Source organism: Rhinichthys klamathensis, unplaced genomic scaffold (assembly GCF_029890125.1).
Source record: "Rhinichthys klamathensis goyatoka isolate OS25496 unplaced genomic scaffold, OSU_Roscu_1.1 h1tg000534l_1, whole genome shotgun sequence".
Lineage (NCBI taxonomy): Eukaryota > Metazoa > Chordata > Actinopteri > Cypriniformes > Leuciscidae > Rhinichthys > Rhinichthys klamathensis.
In genome coordinates, this window is record NW_026607010.1 from 80,919 (window position 1) to 103,465 (window position 22,547).

The 22,547-nt window shown below is 37.4% G+C and overlaps 1 protein-coding gene across 4 annotated transcripts in view; it reads right to left on the bottom strand.

The window, feature by feature from the left end:
• The window catches only part of pard3ab (par-3 family cell polarity regulator alpha, b), a 91,789-nt gene that overhangs the window by 52,884 nt on the left and 16,358 nt on the right, over positions 1 to 22,547 (bottom strand). For all 4 annotated transcript variants that reach the window (XM_056238731.1, XM_056238729.1, XM_056238730.1 and 1 more), the window contains exons 2-9: positions 20,369 to 20,470; positions 9,380 to 9,563; positions 9,081 to 9,262; positions 7,615 to 7,758; positions 3,560 to 3,639; positions 2,606 to 2,689; positions 1,725 to 1,850; positions 260 to 654 (exon numbers count right to left, since the gene is read on the bottom strand). In XM_056238731.1, coding sequence (XP_056094706.1) covers positions 260 to 654; positions 1,725 to 1,850; positions 2,606 to 2,689; positions 3,560 to 3,639; positions 7,615 to 7,758; positions 9,081 to 9,262; positions 9,380 to 9,563; positions 20,369 to 20,470 — 1,297 coding nt within the window. The remainder of the gene's footprint in view (positions 1 to 259; positions 655 to 1,724; positions 1,851 to 2,605; positions 2,690 to 3,559; positions 3,640 to 7,614; positions 7,759 to 9,080; positions 9,263 to 9,379; positions 9,564 to 20,368; positions 20,471 to 22,547) is intronic.

A 22,547-nucleotide genomic window follows, 5' to 3' on the forward strand; every position in this document is an offset into this window, starting at 1 on the left:
TAAAATATAATATATATATATAATTCATAGGGATTTTACAAGTTAGTTTAGTACAATTAATTATATTAAAATTGTTAAATACATTTTTAATGCCTATTTAATGATTTAATTGTCTCCAACAATAATTAATTTTTTATCAATCACCTTCATTTCGAGTATCTTTTCAGCAAATATTAATATATGCGCTAAATTTGATTAAACGACCAGCATAACAGTTTTGTTTATTAGGTGATAGCAAACAGGGAGTTTTTACTGATACCTTTTCTAAGCTGGATTCCGAGCTTCCGCCCAACCTTCTTAGTGAAGCCGGATGTAGGGGCGGGGCTTAAGCCTCTTTGGGGAGAGGAGGCATGACCTGATGGAGGTTTCCCTGATGAACCAACAGAATGATGAAGGGGAGAGCTAGAGTCCAAATGGTTATTGGGTGGGTGCGGCCTGTGCTGTGCCAATCGGTGAGCGGCGTGATCCAGTCCGGCATTGTCGACCAGATCATTGGCGAGGGAATCTGGGCTGAAACGTCCAGAAAGGTCAATGTTCGCTCTGGGGTTGTTCTCATTATAGGATATCTGCTCATACTGGGATCTCATGGGGCACGGAACCACGTGGAACAGGATGACGGGAGAACGCATTGCCTGACGAAACATGTTCTGAGCTCTGAGAACATACAAAAACAAAAAAAATTAGGTTAAGGAATACATTAGAATTAATTTTCTGAATTAAATTAAACTTGTGTAATTGTACATTTATGAGTGAGTGGATGGGCTTTAATGCAACACCAGACATACAGCTAAACAGAAAATATAGGATGCTCACTTAAAGGGATAGTTCACCCTAAATGAAAACTCTGTCATCATATACTCACCCTCAAGATGTTCCAAACCTGTATGAATTTCTTTCTTCTGCTGAAGACAAAAGAATAATAATATGGATAAACAAACAGTTGATGGGCCCCATTGACTTCCATAGTATGGGGAAAAAATACTATGGAAGTCAATGGGGCCCATCAACTGCTTGGTTTCCGACATTCTTTAAAATATCTTCTTTCGTGTTCAGCAGAAGAAAGAAATACATACAGGTTTGGAACAACTTGAGGGTGAGTAAATGATAGAATTTCTATTTTTGGGTGAACTATCCCTTTAACATCAGAGAAAAGGAGACACAAATGGGTGGGATGGATGGTTCGATGGACAGACGGAGGGAAAATGAACAAAATGGATGGATGAATAAAGGAACAGATGGATGGAAAGATTGATGGATGGATGAACAGAAGAACGGATAAACATGAGGATGATGAATAAAGAGATAGATGGATGGATGGACGGATGGATGATGGATGGATGGATGAACAAATAAAGAGGTGGATGGATGGATGAATGGATGGATGAACAAATAAAGAGATGGATGGATGGATGAACAAAAAAAAAGAGATGGATAGACAAATATATGAATGGAAAGATGAATGAACGGATGGATGGAGCGATGGATGCAAGAAAAATGAATGAACAGATGGATGAATGCATGGATAGAGGGGTGAAAGGATGGAGGGAAAGAAGGAATGAAGTAGTAAGTAGAAAATCATCTGTGGTTTTGACTGACCACAATCAGTTGATTAATCAATAATAGCGGCAGGCCTACAGAGAAGCATTATAATGGAAGTTGAAGAGAAAGAGTAAGGAGTTAAAGTGACAAAGCACTCTGTACACATATCAGAGTTCAGCTCTTACTGATCAAAGCGGACATTCCGCAGGTCTCCGTTGTTGATCCGAACGATGCAGTCATTCTCCTGAAACAAACCTTGGATATCAGCCTTTCCTCCACGCTCCAATCGCTTCACCAGCAGACCCAACGTCCTACAGCACACACACACACACACTTGATATATGCCTGGGAGCCTGAGATTTATTATTCATTTAGTCATAAGCGTCATCCATTTGAAATGAAACATTAATTTGATTGATATCGAATTGAAAGAACTTGAAACTAATGCAGCATCATAAAGCACTTCTGAACGAAAGCTAATTCCTCAAGATAAATAACGCTCTTCATCTTTATAACTCCGTGTTCTGTTGCTGCAGCTCGCCGCCTGAAGATAGATGCAGATCACAGAGATATAAAGCTGCTTTTAGCTAGATTAGTTTGCCTTTTGACCGCTCACATACAGATGCTGTTTAGATACTCGATCTCTTCTGGACTCTCTGCAGAGGATTCAATGATTCTTTAGAGTCACGCAAACATTTAGTCAACTCGAATCAAACAAGGATCACTCAGAACACATACAAGGTGCATTTAGGTGATGCAGAAGAAAGACTTTAAAGTGAACTAAAGCACAGCTCTTGTTAGGTTCTGAATATGCCAGAAACAACAACAAAAAAACCACAATGAATATTAAATGTATTAATATACTATTCCACATGCAAACTATTTGAACAGTTCAGGGAAACATACACCAAAAATATGACTAAGGTTTATTGAGTGCTGGCCTCCGTGAACAAGATATATCAGTGGTTGAGTTTCATCAGCAAAAAAAAAACTATTGTTTTATTTACTATTTTATTTGACTTTTGGCCCATTTATTGATGTAACATAGGGCTTTGGCGACTGTTACCTGCGGTCTCGTCCGCTGAAGGGCACCACGTGGATGCCGAGTGGACCTCCATCATTTGACACTTCCACCAATTTCACGATATCACTGAAGGATCAAGGCAAAAAAAGAAAAGAAACCGTCACACTCAGAGTAAAAAAGCATACAGTTCCACATAAAGATCCATAGGGGCGGAGTCACAACATGCAAACAGAACAAATGCTCTGATTTGCTGAGATTCAGCTGTCACACAAACTGCACTCTATATAAACATTGAAATGATGTTCATGCATCTATATAGACCATAAATGCCTCAAAAATGTCAAAATATGTCCTAAAATATAAGCTAGCATTTTAGTCATTATCTTTATCAAGAGCCCCTTTCACACAGCAATCCTGGTAAATTACCGTAAAATTACCCAAGCGACTTTTCCGGTAAACACAGTTAATATACTTTTCTGGCATCTTTTTAATGGTAAGATAATCACCAGACCTTGCAGGTGCTCATACTACTGATCCTGTTCTTTGTTCACACACTGCGTCATACAGTAATTTACTTATCATACAGGGAAATGCAGCCAGAACTGATTACCAGTATTTTTAAAAAGATCCTGTTCACGCATGATCTCTTAACGGTAATTTACCAGTAAAGACTATGTATGAAAGTGTCTAAAGATTCACAACAAAACTCTTTCATTTTAGCATCATTGTCATCATATCTAGAAAGTGTCCCACAGAACTGTGAAAGACTCAGCTGAGAATATAGATGACAGTTTATAAGAGATTAATCCAAAACATTTCAATCTGATCTCAGTGTTTAGAAAAAAAAACACGTCATCTTTTACAATAAAACTCAAGAGCTGAAATGTTTCATTACCTGCAAATCAAACTGACAGCATGAAGGAGAGATTCACATAAAATAAGAGATAACATCACTGTTGATGTCAGTCAGCGAACGCATGTGTGTGTGACACTTACTCCAACGATCTCACTCCCATGTGTTCCAAACATGTATCTGCACGTCCTACAGGCTCTATCCTCCCGTTCTCCTCCTCATCCTGCAACAAGAAGAAAAACATTTTACCCACAATGCATTGCACTCAACAAACCCCCCTCCAGTGGGACATTTGACATATATTTTCACATGACATCAATGAATAACAAAAGAACATGTATATATGACATGACCTGGGTGAAGACTTCTACTGGAAGCTCTGAAGTTCTTCTTTTTCTAAACAGTTTGAAGGAATTCATCCTCTGTTCATACATGAGATGTTTCACCTGATACACTACGATCAGGTGAGAGGTACACAAGAGCTCATGCTCACTGCTGTGTCACTTGATTATCCGAGTAGTGCCAGACTACCAGTGACACACACACACACACACACGTACACACACTCTCATTAAAGTTTCAGTAACCAACAGGTCCATGTTCTGCTGCCATGGCACCAAATATATGTTCTCACTTACACACTTTCAATGTCTTTGAAGGTAGTTTTCATACAATCGAACTATTTTGGACCTAATACTGTCACACAATCTGTAATTAAAGAAGAAACACAACACACACACACATAACTCTAGGTCCAAACACAACACTGGGCCTGAGACAGTTACATGAATTATTCAGCTCAAGGGAGCGGTGGCAGTGAACAAAAAGGAAGGAGAGGAAAAAAAACTAAACAAAAAGAAAAGGACAAAGATTTAAAGCGCCGTTTCTGAAGAGCGCATGTGTATACGTGCTCTAGCACGTAAAAAGAAGCCTATGATTGAATCTGGAAATAAAGCAAAATTACTGAGAAAAGTGCGTATTAGTCCTCAGATGCCATGTCCGAAATTCATAGCAAAAAATCTGCCATTAATTCGATCTCAAATGGATTCATTAATAGAAGTTTTTACTCCACCACCTGCGTGACATCATTAACCGACGTGGTTGAACGTTGAATGAGTTACATAGTTGTCCAGGAAACGCAGCCCTGATTAGTTCGCCCCATGTTGTTTCACTATTACCTTGGTGGTTTATCTAGGGCAGTTGGTCAATCACTCTTTTCCTCCGTGAACAAGGGTGTTCAAAAGTGTAATACAGAGAAAAAACACAATGGAAGGAAGTGGAGAAAATAGCTGTGATACACAATACACCCTCAACGGCAGACATAAGCATCGCGTTTTATATAACAGCTGTCTGATATGACAAAAGAGTGTGTGTGTGTGTTTAACAGCATAACTGTATCAGACCGGCACCGCAGACCCTCTGACAACATCCAACATGCTTGAAATGATCAGACACGGTTGCCAAGCCATTGTCCTGCTGGGATCTGATCCAAACCTTTCCCTCGGCAAAAGCATTTTGCAAACAGAGATTGTTTTCCACGGTGACTGTGCAGCCAAGTATTTTTCTGGGATTTTCTTAAACTGAAATGACTAATATCATAAGAAAGCAGAGCCTGAACAGTCTGTTTCTATTGACTGGACATCTTTATCCTCACTGAAGCTGCACATTAATACATATTCAACGGTAAACCCTGATGGGACAAATACACATTCGCAGGATAAAGGCCTCGCAATTCAGTCAATTATTAGTATTTGGTCGAGTGTTACTCCTGCTGTTATTTTGGAGATGGCAAGCCTCACTTTAATTTGCTGAGGTGTTGCTATGCATGATGAGAACAAGCCAGAGAAGTAACAGAGGAAATTGTTTAGTCTTTCATTATTAATCGGTGAGAGACCGACCAACCTCTGGAAGAGGGTGAGAATTTCAGAAAAACAGTTTGCAACCAAAAGGGAGTTGTTTCCATCCATCCATCTGTCTATCCATCCATTCATCCATCCCTCTATCTATCCATCTGTCTGCTTATCAATCCATCCATCCATCCGTCTGTCTGCATATCAGTTCGCCTGTCTGTCTGTCTGTCTATCCATCCATCCGTCTGCTTATCAGTCCAACTATCTATCCGACTATCTATCTATCTATCTATCTATCTGCTTATCAGTCAGACTATCCATCCATCCATCCGTCTGCTTATCAGTCTGACTATCTATCTATCTATCTATCTATCTATCTATCTATCTATCTATCTATCTATCTATCTATCTATCTATCTATCTATCTATCTATCTATCTATCTATCTATCCATCCATCCATCCATCCATCCATCCATCCATCCATCCATCCATCTGTCTATCTAACTGTCTGTCTGTCTGTCTGTCTGTCTGTCTGTCTGTCTGTCTGTCAGTCTGTCTGTCTGTCAGTCTGTCTGTTAAACACCAAACACAGTGGACTGACACGGTGAACATGAATGTAAGGAGATACTAAAGAGAAAAAAACTATTACTGTGATAGAACTGACCTACAGCAGCACCTACTGGAGAGAAACAGAGAGATAAGAGGAGAAAGAGAGATCTATATATAGTCTTATCTCATTAGCAGTCGAAAGCTGAGAGTGATTTATAATCGCTGTTTTACCTTTATGATTAATTACAGACACACACTCACACTCCCCTCCTCCACACAAACCCTCTCTTGCTGGATCTGCTCTCTGATAACCAGCCTTGTGTCTCTTCTCTCACTACATGCTCAACGCAACTGATTCAGTGCTTGCACAATCCTCTGTGTCTAATAATAAACACAATATAACACAAATACACAAACATTATCAGTGTTATTCAGACCTCATTCACAAAAATGTTTCTTTTAAACAGTAGAAAATCTTTGCATGTTTCTTTATTAAAAAGATGAACTGTATTTATATTTCAGGGGTTTTTTCACTAACATTTTTGTTCAATATATTATTGAATGTAATTTATTTGTCACATCATCATTTTAATATGCTACTCAAGAAACATTTATTACAAATTTGAAAACAGTTTAATATTTGTATTAAATTTAATTAAGCTTAATATTTTTGTGAAAGTTCAAAAGAACACAATTTATTTGAAATGGAAATCTTTTGCTACATTATAAATGTCTTCACTGATCAATTTAATGCATTGTGCAGAATAAAATAGTTAATTTCTTTCAACAGTATTGTATATCACGTTTTGAGTTATGTGGCATTATGTAAGAATTTTGATATGGAAATTCAAATGTAATGGTGCACTTTTGTTAAGAAGATTCTCGTGATCATCTCGGACTACCTGTGGGAATGTTACTAATTTAAATAAAAGGTTTTTTTGGACATTTTCCTGTCTCAAGATTCAGTGTGCTTTTTCCTTTAAGAAACAGTCCCTTCGCATGTGAACTGAAGAACAGTGGTTTCCCCCTCCCCCTCCCCCCATACTTTATAAGAGCCTATTTACAAAGCCTGCATAGCATTGTGACAGATTCACGAAACAATCTGTGCTAAAAATGTGCCGCAAAATCTTTTAAAAATTTGGACATGTTTAAGCCGTTCTTTCCTAACACTGGGATCTTTCTGAAGAATATGGAGAGCAGCAGGCACCACACACAGCCAGAAAATACTGAACTTTCACACATTTTACTGTGATTTTCTCTGGTGTTTAGCAATAATAGGATCTATCATGCTTTCCACTGATTACCTAACCATGACTGGCCTACCAAAGTATCTGATCTCCCAATAGGAGACACTAAATCACTGACATCTGATTTCGGTCTGAAGTCAAATATTCATTTTTATAGCTTAGTTTCAATTAATTATTTTTGTGTACTTGCCAGAAAGTTTTTAAATGTAGAATGTAGAAACACGACCATTACATTTAAGGCTGCACAATTAATCAAAATAAAACCGAAATCGCGCTATGATACTGTGATTATCAAATTGCAAAGGCAGTGATATCAAATAATAAAATGAGACGCATGTTTCAAGAGTTATTATTATTATTTTATAGTCATACTAATATCTCAATTTTTTTGTTAAAATTGTGCAGCCTTACAAACAAGCAGAGCAAACCTGGAGCTTTATGAAGCGTATTTTAAATCACAATTTTATCAGACAAATTGATTTTATTCCCAAAATATATTTATTTTTAATAATTTCATGATATATGGGAATGTGGATTATTACTGTCCCAACCTGTTCTTGTCGCTCCAGCCAGCAGTCCACCATGGGATGATTGGCGCTGAGTGAGGAACGGGCCTTCTCACGCTGAAACTCTTTCTGATTGGACCACTGCCCAGCATCACGAGGAAGACTACGATATGTGTCAACACTTTGGCCCTGAAGAGAGAATGACAGAGAGGGAAAGATAAATAGAGAATATTATAATATTTTTAGCTCTACTAAAATTTATTTATTATTATAATTTATCCTCTACTCAGTAAACTGTTGTAAAGTAATAATAATTATAATAATAATCCAAATATAGATGGAAGGTCAGATTACAATTTAATATACTAGTAAACATATTTTTTTGGTACTGCGCTGACAGATAAGAAGAAAGGCTGTAAATCAATGGCTAATACTGCAAAGGAATAACTGAGATGAGAGGGAGAGTGTGTGAGCGAGTGAAATCCATAACTCATTGTCTGGAGAGTTTTATGACTAGCATTGACATAAGCATTACTCTGCTAAAAGGAGAGAAGACAGAGAAATGATGGTCACATCAGCAAACGCGTTAAATTAACTCACACACGCACACAATAAATTTAACAAACAGCAGCACAACATTCTCTGCAGTCACATGGCTTGTTTTATAGAGCTCTTACTGTTTGTGAAACGTGGGGTTGTGAACCCTTCAGCAATGACAGTAAATATTCATAGAAGTGTCATAAAGGGTGATGTGACCTCTGCCACTAAAGATGACAGATTTATCGGATATGATCTGAGAAACGACACCAGCAGGAACCCAATGGCCTCAAAAGCAGCAAGCACTTACTACCTCTAAATATCTTGACAACCTTTGTATGAACATTAATAAGCATCCGAGATGGGCATTAAAGAGATAGTTTATACAAAATACTATGGCTTCATTTACCCTCATGTCGTTCCAAACCTGTATGACTTTTTTCTGTGGAACATAAAAGAAGATATTTTGAAGAATGTTTAACTGTTTGGTCTATACAATGAAAGTAAATGGGGTCCAAAACAACAATGGGGCCAACTGACTTTCAATATATGGACAAAAAACAACAACACTGATATCTTCTTTCGAACAAGAATGTCTTATCGGGTTTTAATGACATAAGGGTGAAATAATGATGACATAATTGTAATTTTTGGGTAAACTATCCCGTTACAGGCCTGTTCACACCAAGGACGATGACTATAACAATGAATATATAGTTTTAAGAAATCGCTTGAATCGTAAAAGAATAGCATAGTCCATGCCACAACTATAAAGATAATGGCACAGATCATTTGGAATCACTTTCACAAAAACATTTTTTCCCGCTGATGAATGAGAAAAAAAAACTGACAGCCAATCAGAATCCATCCATGCTGTTTTTAAGCGGAAGACAGCATTACTGCAGTGCGTGCCTAAAATAAACAGGATGATATTGTTCTTGGTGTGATTCATGTTCTCCACAGCCGCTTCATACCTTCCTTTCCAGGCTGTTGGTGCCGGTGGAGAAACGTGGTTTCAGGAAGCCAGCGGTGGTGGACCAACGCGTGGGGTTTTTTCTGGAAGGTTCCTCAGGTTGCGCGCTCGACTCGGAGAAAGACATCGCTGTCAGGTTCAACATCGCCGGGTCGCTACTGCGACGAACATGCAAAGGCATGTCTGTGAGAAAGGAGAGACCAATGAGTGACACAAAAAGCCAAAACTTCCACAGCAGTGGCACATATCAAAGTTTCAAAGACCTAGACTATACTATCAGATTGTCTTTCTGTCTCTTACTGGTTCGAAGCGTGGATGTGGTGACCTCTATCTCGCTGTGGGGCAGGTACGGCTGGAAGGCAGATAGTGGGGTGGAGGTGGACGGCTCTCCAGAGAACATCTCAGGCGACTGTGTGCCTGTGGAACTCGCGCTGGTGCCGTCACCTCCGACATGAGGCTCTTGTTCTTCAAACACCGCAACCAACTGCAAAGAGAAACACAGAGACGGAAAGAGTGAGAATGATGCGTTCACATTTAAGAGAGTTAAAAGTAAAAAAGGCTTAACATTAAGGATGGTCCTCTTCCCCAAACTCAGTGAGAGAAATTTTTCAATGTTTCATATCAGTGTTGCGTTGCCACTGAAAATCATATATCATTGATGTTTTACATCCATTTTTATTCCTTGCAAACTTAAATATTTGGTTTTCTGTGATGTATACTGCTTATTTGTCACTAAAATAATGTTGTCTAGCTGGTTAACATGGATTGGCTAAAATTGCACAAATGGCATGTGAAATACCATAAATTTCCAACAAAAGTGTGTTATAGCTAGCTATATAGTTTCTAGATTGTTACAAAGTTTCTATTTGCAAAAATAAAATTAAAAAAAATGTTGGTAACACTTTACAATAAGGTCCAATTTGTTAATATTAGTTAAAGCATCTGGTATCATGAACTAATAAAAGAAAAAAAAATTGAGACTAAATAATCTGGTAACACTTTACAATAAGGTTCATTAGTTAACATTAACTAAGAATGAACAATACTTCAGCATTTGTTAATCTTTGTTAATGTTAATTTCAACATTTACTAATAATTTATTCAAATCTTGTTAACATTAGTTAATGCACTGTGAACTAACATGAACAAACAATGAACAGCTGGATTTTTATTAACTAACGTTAACAAAGATTAACAAAAACAGTAACAAATGTATTGCTCATGGTTAGTTCACGTTAGTTAATACATTAACTAATGTTTAATAAATGAACCTTATTGTAAAGTGTTACCAATAATCTTTTATTAATCTTATTCATGTTTGTTAATAATGCATTAACTAATGTTCATTTATACAACTTGAAATTATCATGTGACTGAAGACTAGAGTAATGATGCTAAAAATTCAGCTTTGCATCACAGGAATAAATTACATTAAAATATATTAAATTAGAAAAGAGTTATTTCAAATTGTAATCATATTTTACAATATTATTGTTATTACTATAACGATATTGTTAAACGATCCCGTACATGTTTATCAATGTGACTGTTTTTATGATGTTGTCAGTAAGAACCAATACGAGCACTTGTCATCGACTAAGATGCATTATGTTTAAGTTTAATATGAAAGACAAGTGCCGTATGCTCAATGGCATCATATCATACATTAAAAATCATGATCACTGGCTTTTGACAATATAGTGCTTATAAAAACTTGATTATTCCTGACCACAGGGAGTCATGCAGCTTTATGAAGTCTGAAGAGAGCTTCAGCATGTGTGTGGTGTCCTCATTTAGAGCAGGACACTCTCATCACCGTGTCCCTCAAGACACTCGAGTATTTGGGACAGAAGGAAACATCTCAGCTACAACGTGAACATCTGGTCTCAATTATGTATGCGTGTGTGTGTCAACATGAATGATAATGCTTGCAGCACTGGTTCAGTTGGTGGGTTGAAATGGTTGGACACACCCAGTGCATTTGAGGCTTGGACTGACTGATAGAGGTCCGGGACCAATCACAGGAGAGCTGCTGAAGGGCACATTACCCAGAATCCTCAGGGATGGTCCCCCCTTTGAGGCTTTTTGTGAGTACGCTTTGCAATCCAATCTTGGATGTGGGAAATCAAGCACTAAAATGTGCGTGCGTGCGTCCTTTCTGCATTTCTTTAAGATGATTGCTAATGTCTGTCAGAAAATAAATGTTAATGTCTGTTTTGTATATCACTTTTTGAGAAGGACGGTCTGGATTATCTCAAACATGACGCTTCTGGAACTGCACTCAAGGGAGCTATTTGAGCACGTATACATTATACGTATATAGCTTTGCATTGTTAGCTTTATATGACCAGCAGTCAGTAAGGCTTCCAGTGTTTCACAGCAGATCTTCTGGTGCAGGCAGAGGTTCAAACACACACACACACACACACCCAGCATTTACCTGTGACACACGTTCCCATGAGACAGATCTGCTCTCAGCACGTTAGAGGCTTAAACACTAAAGCTGCTTTCTTTCTTTCTTTCTTTCTTTCTTTCTTTCTTTCTTTCTTTCTTTCTTTCTTTCTTTCTTTCTTTCTTTCTTTCTTTCTCACACACACACACACACACACACACACACACACACACACACACACACACACACACACACACACACACACACACACACACACACACACACACACACACACACACACACACACACACACACACACACACACACACACACACACACACACACACACACACACTCACATTTCTAAATGGGGACACATCATAGATTTCTCTTGTGTTTATATACAGTCAATTATAAATATTACAGACAAACTATAAAAGTGTAAAAATAAAAAGAACAATTTACTTTATGTAAATACAAATGAGGACACCCTAAATGTCCCCAAAGGTTTTGCCAGATTTACGCACACACACACACAAAATGATATTTTCCCCAGTGTAGAAACAAAAGGGCAGTGCAGAGAAGAAAAGGAGAGATGGAAAAACAATAGAGATGAAGGGGAAAGATATATGAAGATGTGAAGAATGTCTTTAGCTGCAGTGTGTGTGTGTGTGTGTGTTTCTTGCTGCTTCAAATACTCTAGACCGCAACGAACTTTAACATTACAAATAACACTGCAGTGCTGTTATTCATAGGGTTGAGTAATTCGTTACTGGTTACCTAAACAAACATGACACCTCATGCATTACTGATATACACGGACACACTCTCTCTCTCGTTCTCACACACACACAGAAGCATTACAGCTGGATAAGAACAGCGGCGTTGAGAAATCCCTCCATGTGTTTCACAATGGCTCTAAAAACAAGAACTCACTGACCCAAATCGCATCTTAAACATCTTCCACACACACTGGAGGTCAACAGAGGTTTGTGTGAGCCAAGTGTGCTGACAGGAAGTTCCCAGGAGAACATTTGTATACTTCCTGTGTGGATATTCCTTTCCTCTCTTTAAAAGGTTGTGATCTTTGAGCTTCCCAATCTGTTGAACCCATCTCACTCCGACACACACACGCTCTGCCCTATAGCTTAGTTTACACATAACTGACCATGAGTCTGAACCCGACCAAAGGAGAGGAGACCACAGACAGTTCATCTTCAGCTGGACAGTTACGGCTGTAAAATCTGGTTGGATGAACAATTTTTAAAGCTACTGTAAAAAAAGCCTATACACACACATTGGGTTTCCATGTTTTATGGGAACTTTCCATAATGATTTTTTTACTGAACAAACAAATATTTGATCACCTACCCCTAAACCTACCCATTACAAAAACCTTTCTGCATTTTCAGGGAAAAAAAAACATTCAAGTATGATTTATAAGCCGTTTTCGTCATCGGGATCAAAAAAATTTCCATACAAGGTAAAAAATGACTGGTTTTACTATCTTTGTGGAGACATTTGATTTGATCCCCACAACGTAGGGTTTACCAGGACAACTCTCTCTCTCTCTCTCTCTCTCTCTCTCTCTCTCTCTCTCTCTCTCTCTCTCTCTCTCTCTCTCTCTCTCTCTCTCTCTCTCTCTCTCTCTCTCTCTCTCTCTCTCTCTCTCTCTCTCTCTCTCTCTCTCTCTCTCTCTCTCTCTCTCTCTCTCTCGTCTTGTACCCCTTCAGATTCAGGTTAATGATTTTGTTTCACTCAGTGTGCAAGATAAGCCATTAATATTCTTTGTCCATTATCCTAAAAGAAAAATTTCAAATGCATCTATATCAACAAACCGCATGCCATTTCATCAACATTTAAAAGTGTTTTGACATATAGATGGCCCCAAAGACTAAAAGCCCAAAATTGCATTTTCTTTTTTAATGGGATCCTTAAGATATATATTTTTTTTCGCATTGTGCCAAGCCACATCCCTTAACCCATGTAAACCCACTGTCACTGTAAACACGGTCTCTCGTGGCCCATTGCTTCAATCCCTCAAGAGGCCAGTTGCTAAGTGAAACCGGTTTGTGTTTGAGACGGCCACACCAGCTCACCGAACTTAAAGGGATCGTTCACCCAAACATGAATAAGTTGTCATCAGTTACTCACACCCTCATGTCGTTCCAAACCCAAAAGACTTTCATTCATCTTCGAAACACATATGAAGATATTTTAAATGTAATCAGTGAAATTTCTGTCATTGATCAGCGCACATAAAACAAGCTCAACCGTACTTACTGGACGCCAGAGAACAAACCTCATTGGTTCTTGCTAAAGCTCATAAGTGCGTAACAAGAATGAACCTCATTGGTTCTCGCACATCAAACGAACATGCTTGAGCTTCCGTTTACCACAACTGATGTGTGCGTTGAGGAATCTTTATATGTGAATAAAAGCCTTCAATCGGTCCATCATATAAAGTGATCGAGTCTCTCCAGAAAATTTGGACTAAACCACTCAATTCATTTAGATTAGTTTTACGATCTCTTTATAAACTTTTTGAAGCGTCAAAGTGTCAGTTGCGTGGGACAGAAAACACTGATTAAAATATCTTAATTTGTGTTTCGAAGATGAATTAAAGTCTTACGAGTTTGCAACGACATGAGGGTGAGTAAATCATGACTTTTGTGATCATCATGAGGTTTATAAACTAAACTTAAATGATAACATCTATGCAATGATTCACTGGTCATCGGTGGCAGGGCAAATCCTCGGTCACACTCTGCATGAACACACACACGCAACAGATCATGTGGTCAGAAGTGAATGCAACACACCCAGCAGCACCAATTCACAGACACTTCCTGTTAAGACGCCACCACTCACACACTTCCTTAAGCATTGAGGAAAACATCCACACAAATACACCGTCTGACCAGAAGCAGCACGTTTAGATGCTTGAACGTCCTGTTTATAACCGGCGACCGCTTCCCGTCCAGGAGAGGAGAGGACGTTATCACAGAAGGGGGCATTAAAGAGCTTTTGTGTTGCTTAATACCTGACAGAGGGCCAAACATTAAAGCAAGCAATGCTGATTAAAGGAAAAGTGGAGAGAGAGAGAGAGAGAGAGAGAGAGAGAGAGAGAGAGAGAGAGAGAGAGAGAGAGAGAGAGAGAGAGAGAGAGAGAGAGAGAGAGAGAGAGAGAGAGAGAGAGAGAGAGAGAGAGAGAGAGAGAGAGAGATGCATGTCTAGGCGATCACAGCTGAATCGTTGGCGCCCTCTACTGTCTTCTAGCAGAACTACATAGTCAGTGTTTTTCTTTTTGTGGTGGCCTAAAAAAGTTTGTTTTACACAGAGACAGTTTTTCAGTTTGAAAAAACAGATAAAAAAAAAACTAAACAAATTGTGTTCACAGTAATGCACTTACAAATGAAATATATGGGGCAAGGCATTGCACTAAAATAAATGTTAAATAGTAAAAATACTTAAAAAAAAAAAATCTAGGCATAAAACTGAAAAATCTTGTCAATATGAGGCTGATGTGATAAAATTGCTTATCAACCTAGTCAAGTAAAATGTAAAAACATTTTCCATTTTTTCAAATACTAACATTTCATATGGTACATGCAAAGAGAAAGTAACAGATCACACGGAAATATTCACCCACAGGAATCACAACATTAATGCAAAAAACTGAGGGATGAGTGTTTTCTGTGGTAAACTTACTGTTTTAATATATAACATTAAAAAGAAAAACCCTAAAATATATTTGAATATATTTTTAAAAAATGTACTATTTATGAATAATTTATATTTATTTAATAATTAATTATTTATTATGTGTATATATATATATATATATACACACTCACCGGCCACTTTATTAGGTACCCCATGCTAGTAACGGGTTGGACCCCCTTTTGCCTTCAGAACTGCCTCAATTCTTCGTGGCATAGATTCAACAAGGTGCTGGAAGCATTCCTCAGGGAGTTTGGTCCATATTGACATGATGGCATCACACAGTTGCCGCAGATTTGTCGGCTGCACATCCATGATGCAAATCTCCCGTTCCACCACATCCCAAAGATGCTCTATTGGGTTGAGATCTGGTGACTGTGGAGGCCATTTTAGTACAGTGAACTCATTGTCATGTTCAAGAAACCAATTTGAAATGATTAGAGCTTTGTGACATGGTGGAAGTAGCCATCAGAGGATGGGTACATGGTGGCCATAAAGGGATGGACATGGTCAGAAACAATGCTCAGGTAGGCCGTGGCATTTAAACGATGCCCAATTGGCACTAAGGGGCCAAAAGTGTGCCAGGAAAACATCCCCCACACCATTACACCACCACCACCAGCCTGCACAGTGGTAACAAGGCATGATGGTTCCATGTTCTCATTCTGTTTACGCCAAATTCTGACTCTAACATCTGAATGTCTCAACAGAAATCGAGACTCATCAGACCAGGCAACATTTTTCCAGTCTTCAACTGTTCAATTTTGGTGAGCTCTTGCAAATTGTAGCCTCTTTTTCCTATTTGTAGTGGAGATGAGTGGTACCCGGTGGAGTCTTCTGCTGTTGTAGCCCATCCGCCTCAAGGTTGTGCGTGTTGTGGCTTCACAAATGCTTTGCTGCATACCTCGGTTGTAACGAGTGGTTATTTCAGTCACTGTTGCCCTTCTATCAGCTCGAACCAGTCTGGCCATTCTCCTCTGACCTCTGGCATCAACAAGGCATTTCCGCCCACAGAACTGCCGCTCACTGGATGTTTTTTCTTTTTCGGACCATTCTCTGTAAACCCTAGAGATGGTTGTGCGTGAAAATCCCAGTAGATTAGCAGTTTCTGAAATACTCAGACCAGCCCTTCTGGCACCAACAATCATGCCACGTTCAAAGTCACTCAAATCAACTTTCTTCCCCATACTGATGCTCGGTTTGAACTGCAGGAGATTGTCTTGACCATGTCTACATGCCTAAATGCACTGAGTTGCCGCCATGTGATTGGCTGCTTAGAAATTAAGTGTTAACGAGCAGTTGGACAGGTGTACCTAATATAGTGGCCGGTGAGTGTATATATATAAAATTATATTAATTCATTATATAATTAATTTCTAAAATTTATTCATAACTCAAAAAATGTGTCGCTTAATACGTGTTTTGTGTTTTTTATTTTCATAGAAAGTTTATTTGAAACAGACATTTTTGTAACATTGTACATGTCTTTTGATCAATTTATGCATCCTTGCTGAATAAACGTATTAGTTATTACCAAAAAAAAAAAGAAGAAATGAAAAGAAAACAACCTACTTAGTACCCTTACTGACCCCAAACTTTTGAACGTAAATTTGTAAGCCAAAACATTTAGTGTCTAACATTTTTTACTTCTGGCGACTGCATTTAGGCTTCAAAATTCATGAAAGTTCTGTTCATCTGCGACAATTATCTTGATGGACAAAACGTGTAAGTATCATAAACTTTTGTTGATCACAGAGCTTGTTTTATGCTATAATACAAAAAAAAAGAAAAAGAAAACCCCTTTGGGTTTTTGTTGAGGAAACCAGTGTGATGCCAAGTGCCGGATGGCCCACAGTGACATCATACCTGCACCACTCTACTGGAAACACTCAAACAAGCGTCACTTTCAAATCACTCAAAAGAAGAAGACAAATAAAATAAAAATGACCACACTAATTTTACTTTAAGTTGTGGATAACTAATGTAATTAAAATCCCAAAACTAAAATATTGAATAAATAATCAAAAGCAAAACAAAAAACTAAAACTTATAATCACAGAGAAAAAGCTACAGAAAACAAAACAAAAATGAATGGACAAATAGAAAAATAAAATAGAAGTAAATTAAGAATACAAAATGATCAAAACCCTGCTCTAAGTGTGTATCCGTGCGTTTCACCTGAAATGGACATTGGTTTACCACAGTCCATTATACAAAAAAATGGTCATGGAGAGTTAATATTAGCCAGTCCCTGTCCACATTTCTGCACATACACTGAGTTTCTGTGCTTTTGTGGGATTGCAGGTTGAGTGAGTCACACTAAGCCACATTAAAGCGGTATTGTAGCACTTCCTGTTTGTGGACAGTGTTTCCTGTGACCGCAGGTGCAGTGTGAGTCATTCAGTTAATCTGTGTGAGATACCAGGATGTGACATAATCCCTGGCTGACAGAAAGGATGGCCTTTTTATGGTAAAACTAGACACTATCAGCTCTAAATGTGTGAGCATAACTCCGGTGCCATGATCTCACACTCCTTCAGGCACAGATGTGAAGTGTCTTTTATTTCACACAGAGAACTAAAATAACGCACACACGCCCAGACACACCCACCACACCAAACACACAACTACATTCTAGCAAAGTGTCTGTGGTCTCGGTAAGCCGATATCATCTGTTCATGTCGAAATGTGGAAAAGACAGCGCACTGCCTGTGTTTGGCCAGAGGGGGGCAGACATTCACCTAAACACTTAGCCAGAAAACTAAATCCCTCCTTACTATTTCAATTATTCATTCATTTTGTTTATTAAATGTTTGAAACTGCTCATTTTAAAGACTCTGAATATACAGTACTACTAAAAAGAGATGCACAAATATAAAAGTTCTGTCTGATACCAATGTAATAATGAGCCACTTTTTACTTTTATTCAGCAAGGACTCATAAAGTGGTCAAAAGACATGTGCAGTGTTACAAAAATGTCTATTTCAAATAAACTTTCTAGGTAACACTTTACAATAAGCTTCATTAGTAAACTACATTAGTTATCATTAACTAAGAATGAACAATACTTCAGCATTTGTTAATCTTTGTTAATGTTAATTTCAACATTTACTAATACTTTATTCAAATCTTGTTAACATTAGTTAATGCACTGTGAACTAACATGAACAAACAATAAACAGATGGATTTGCATTAGCAATGATTAACAAAAACAGTAACAAATGCATTGCTCATGGTTAGTTCATGTTAGTTAATACATTAACTAATGTTTAATAAATGAACCTTATTGTAAAGTGTTACCAATTTCTATTTATCAAAAACAAAAAATTTAAGTAGCACAATATTTTTTCAACTGATAATAATTATTAATTATTAATAAACCTAAATGATATAATAAATTATAATAATTTCCAAAGAAATTATTAATTATTAATAAATAATACTTTTTAAAAAATTATCATCAGCGCAGCCTTGGTGAGCATAAGATACTTATTACAAAAAGATCCCAAAAAATCTTACCGACCCCAATTATTTATTTTATTTATTACTTAATAGTATTTATTAATAAATAATTTATTTAAATGGAACACTAAGAACTAAAATTAATTGTTTTAAATGTTTTAATATTTTAAAATAATATAATAATATTTTATGAATGATTATAAATCACTGTTATTTTATTGTTATTATATTATTTTTATATATATTGAGGGACCCAAGCCATAGGAATGTAGGAAACATCCAGAACATCATAGAGACTATTATTAATAAAATAATAATAATAATAATAATCAAATAATCTAAATTAATATTCTACATTATTTTGTCAAAAACTAAAATCAATGATTTAAATGTTATGAGTGAATTTAGGCATCACAACATTATAACGTACAATACAAAAAAAAATCATTTAGCTTTTTGCTAAAGTGTGTTATTAAATTATTAGCATTTTTCAGGATTACCTTTAAGTTAATCTAAATGTAAAAAATAGGGTAAATAATCAAGCAAAATTAATATCCAATATTTAACAGTGTGATGTGATATATTGTTAAAAAACTCTTTCAGGTTAATAAACAATATTGCACCGATATATCATGCATATTTACTTCTAATGCCTCAGATTAACAATACCAAGTTCCACACAGAATCTGCACACATTTCCTTTGTTCTGTTTTGCATCAGTTCATGTGTGGGAGTCTGTGGACTTTAAGGAATCATCTGAATATGGTAATTATGGTAACCTGTTAAGTGGAACTGAGAGTTCTTTACTCCTATAGGTGAAGCTAAAGGCAAGTTAACTCAATTTTTGCAAAACAAACACACAAAAGTAGCCTGGTTAAAACCAGACCATTCTCAGTTGTAACTGAGTTATGGTCTGGCAAAGCGTCATAGATAAATCATTTCCAGAGGGGCGTCACCAACGGACGTCGCGGATAGACCTAAACCCAATCAGAGCGGTGAAGGAGATGACGTATGCAGAGCGGCGGAGAAACATCTCGGAGTGTTGTTCTTTGCTCGGTTTTTAACAAAAAGGAAACATTCAAATCGCTTAAAACAGACGCGATGGCTGATTCGAACGAGTGATGTTCGACGGCAGCATCCATCTTTGTAATGTAGGCTACAAAATCTGCTTCAAAATCCCAGCGCTGTCGTCATCATGTAAAGCCCGCCCCAACGTTTCTGATTGGTGCCGCGATTTCGGCGGATTGGAAATGGGCTTGAATGAGCTCTTTGCCAGACTAACTTTCAGAGCAAATCTAAATTTGCCGGAAGATGTCATGGGTTTTCCCAGGCTAACACAAAAGGAGAGAAATGTGTAGAATTTTCTCATGGTCGTGGTTGAAAGTGATGCCTCAGTTGAAATACTCATTGGAGTTTAGAGCAGTGTGTGGATGTGTTAGTGAGTCCATTCTCAAATTAGGTCATGGTTATTGGGAGACAAGAGTCATCCGATACCTGAAACTAAAATACATACTACTAAACCAACACACACACAGGAGCGCTGCCTGTTTTAGAAGAGAATGCGAGCAGTGTGTGTGTGTGTGTGTGTGTGTGTGTGTGTGTGTGTGTGTGTGTGTGTGTGTGTGTGTGTGTGTGTGTGTGTGTGTGTGTGTGTGTGTGTGTGTGTGTGTGTGTGTGTGTGTGTGTGTGTGTGTGAGAATGCGTGTCTCACTCGGTCTTTGTCATCAGCCACATCAGACAGAACATCATCCAGGTCCAGAATTCCTCCATCACCGTGCTCCAGTCGGTACACCTGAACCCAGTACTCTTCACCCTGAGAGAGAGAGACAGGGAGAACATGTTCAACTTTTGATTGACTTGAACTTAAGTGAAAGTATTCACACCCTTAAACACACACAGACTCCATCAGATTAAGGACACTCTAATCAATGAGGAAGAGCACACACACATAATGAGGGTTTAACTAATCAGGATAATGCACCTGAATCTAGACCATCACCCAGACAGAACAACACACACGGGTCATCATTATAACCACTACACAACACCCACCAAACACACACACACACACACAGAAGAGAGCAACTGAAGTTCAAAGTCACAGAGAACATGAACTGAACTATTGGACAGCAACATCTGTCAATCAAAAATGAAACGCATTTTCCAGTCAGGTGCCTGTAATAAAACAAAAATAATAACAATATTCAATAAATAAGTCATACTTAATAATAAAATGATATTTTATATAAATAAAAAAATATATAATAATGATAAAAAGATAATTTTCAATAATAAAATTCATATTTTATATAAATAATAGTTTGTATGTATTTATATAAAATATGAATTTAATATTACTTGTATATTTATTATTATTATTAATTATTATTAGTACTAGTACTACTACTATTTAATGAATAAGTAATATTATTATAATCATATTTTATATAAATAATAATAAGTATAATGATTATTAAGTTTCAATAGTAAAATTGATATTTTATATACATAATAATTTATTACTATTTTATTACTATTTTAAATATTAAATGAGGCATATAACTGTAGTGACTAAAAAAAATCATAGAGACCATTATTAATATAATTATAATCCCCAATAATAATAAATAATAATAATAATAATATCAACAATTTAAATAAAAAGAATACAAATTAACACAAGTAAAAATAATAATATGTATTGGGCAAAAATCTGTGTAGTTCTGGGTGAGTCAACTTTTTGGTCCATTTTCCTGGAAGAGAACATTTTAAATTCACATCTGCAAAGCTTATGGAGAAAACCTGAAAGCCACAAAACTCCATAATTTGATTTGATGAGGTGTTTAAGATGCTGAGAACAGAAATCACGCACCTAGCACAAACGGCACAGGTGTAACGTGACAAAGTTTCATCACGGAGTCAAAACCATATACAATAAGTAAGTAAACGATTCATTTTGCCAATCAAAAGTCATGATGTCACAACGTAACAAGGTTATGAACCAATCAGCGCTGACTCTACCTTCTTAGCCCAGCCCTTTTCCTCCCTGAGTCTCTTCTGCAGAGAGAAGTGGTGCTTCCACATCTCTAATCATCACAATCTATCTTTCTCCACACACCCTTTCTGTCGCCTTCCCTTCATTCCTTTCTTCCTCTCAGCTCAGAAGCAGACAGTCCTAAACGAGGACGCGTTCAGTAACGTGAGAAGTTCACTCTCAGAAAGACCCGTGTGTGTAAGCTGAGAGCATTGTGCCTTTAAAGACAAGTAAGTGTATCTGATACGGGAGAGTCCATGTCTTATTGAGCATCCGAGGAGGAGAGACATGTACACAGCAACCGGATATTCAAACTTACTTTACACTGTTTGTGTGGGTGTATATGTTTATTAATGCTTTGGTAATGTAATCCCTCACTTATGATGCTAATAAAGCTTCGTAAAATCTCCAGACGGAGAAAGCACACGTCAGCTAACTCGAACAAGGGAACGTCAGTCTCCACCAACAGAGAGCAAAGTGTTTTCATGAGAAAGAGTCTTTATAAAGCCACTCTTTTCAATAAACTGGCTCTCTTTCTGCAGGATACAGGAAATAAGAGTCATTTAACAGTGCAAACTCACACACACACTCATGTTCGGCTTAATGAGTGTTTACTCTAAAGAGGTATGCGGGCATCTGAAATATTTCAGAATGCGTCCTTACCGTTGTTTGTCACATTTTGAAAGATAAAAAATGCCGTATATTTTGCAGAGTTATGACAACAGACAGCATATGATATATATACAGTCATATACACAGGGCTGTGCGATTAATGGAAATCAATCATAATAAAAACAAGATGTAAAAGCATGATTTTTCTGTCAGTGCTTTCTCGCCTAAATCGAGTGGGAGAACA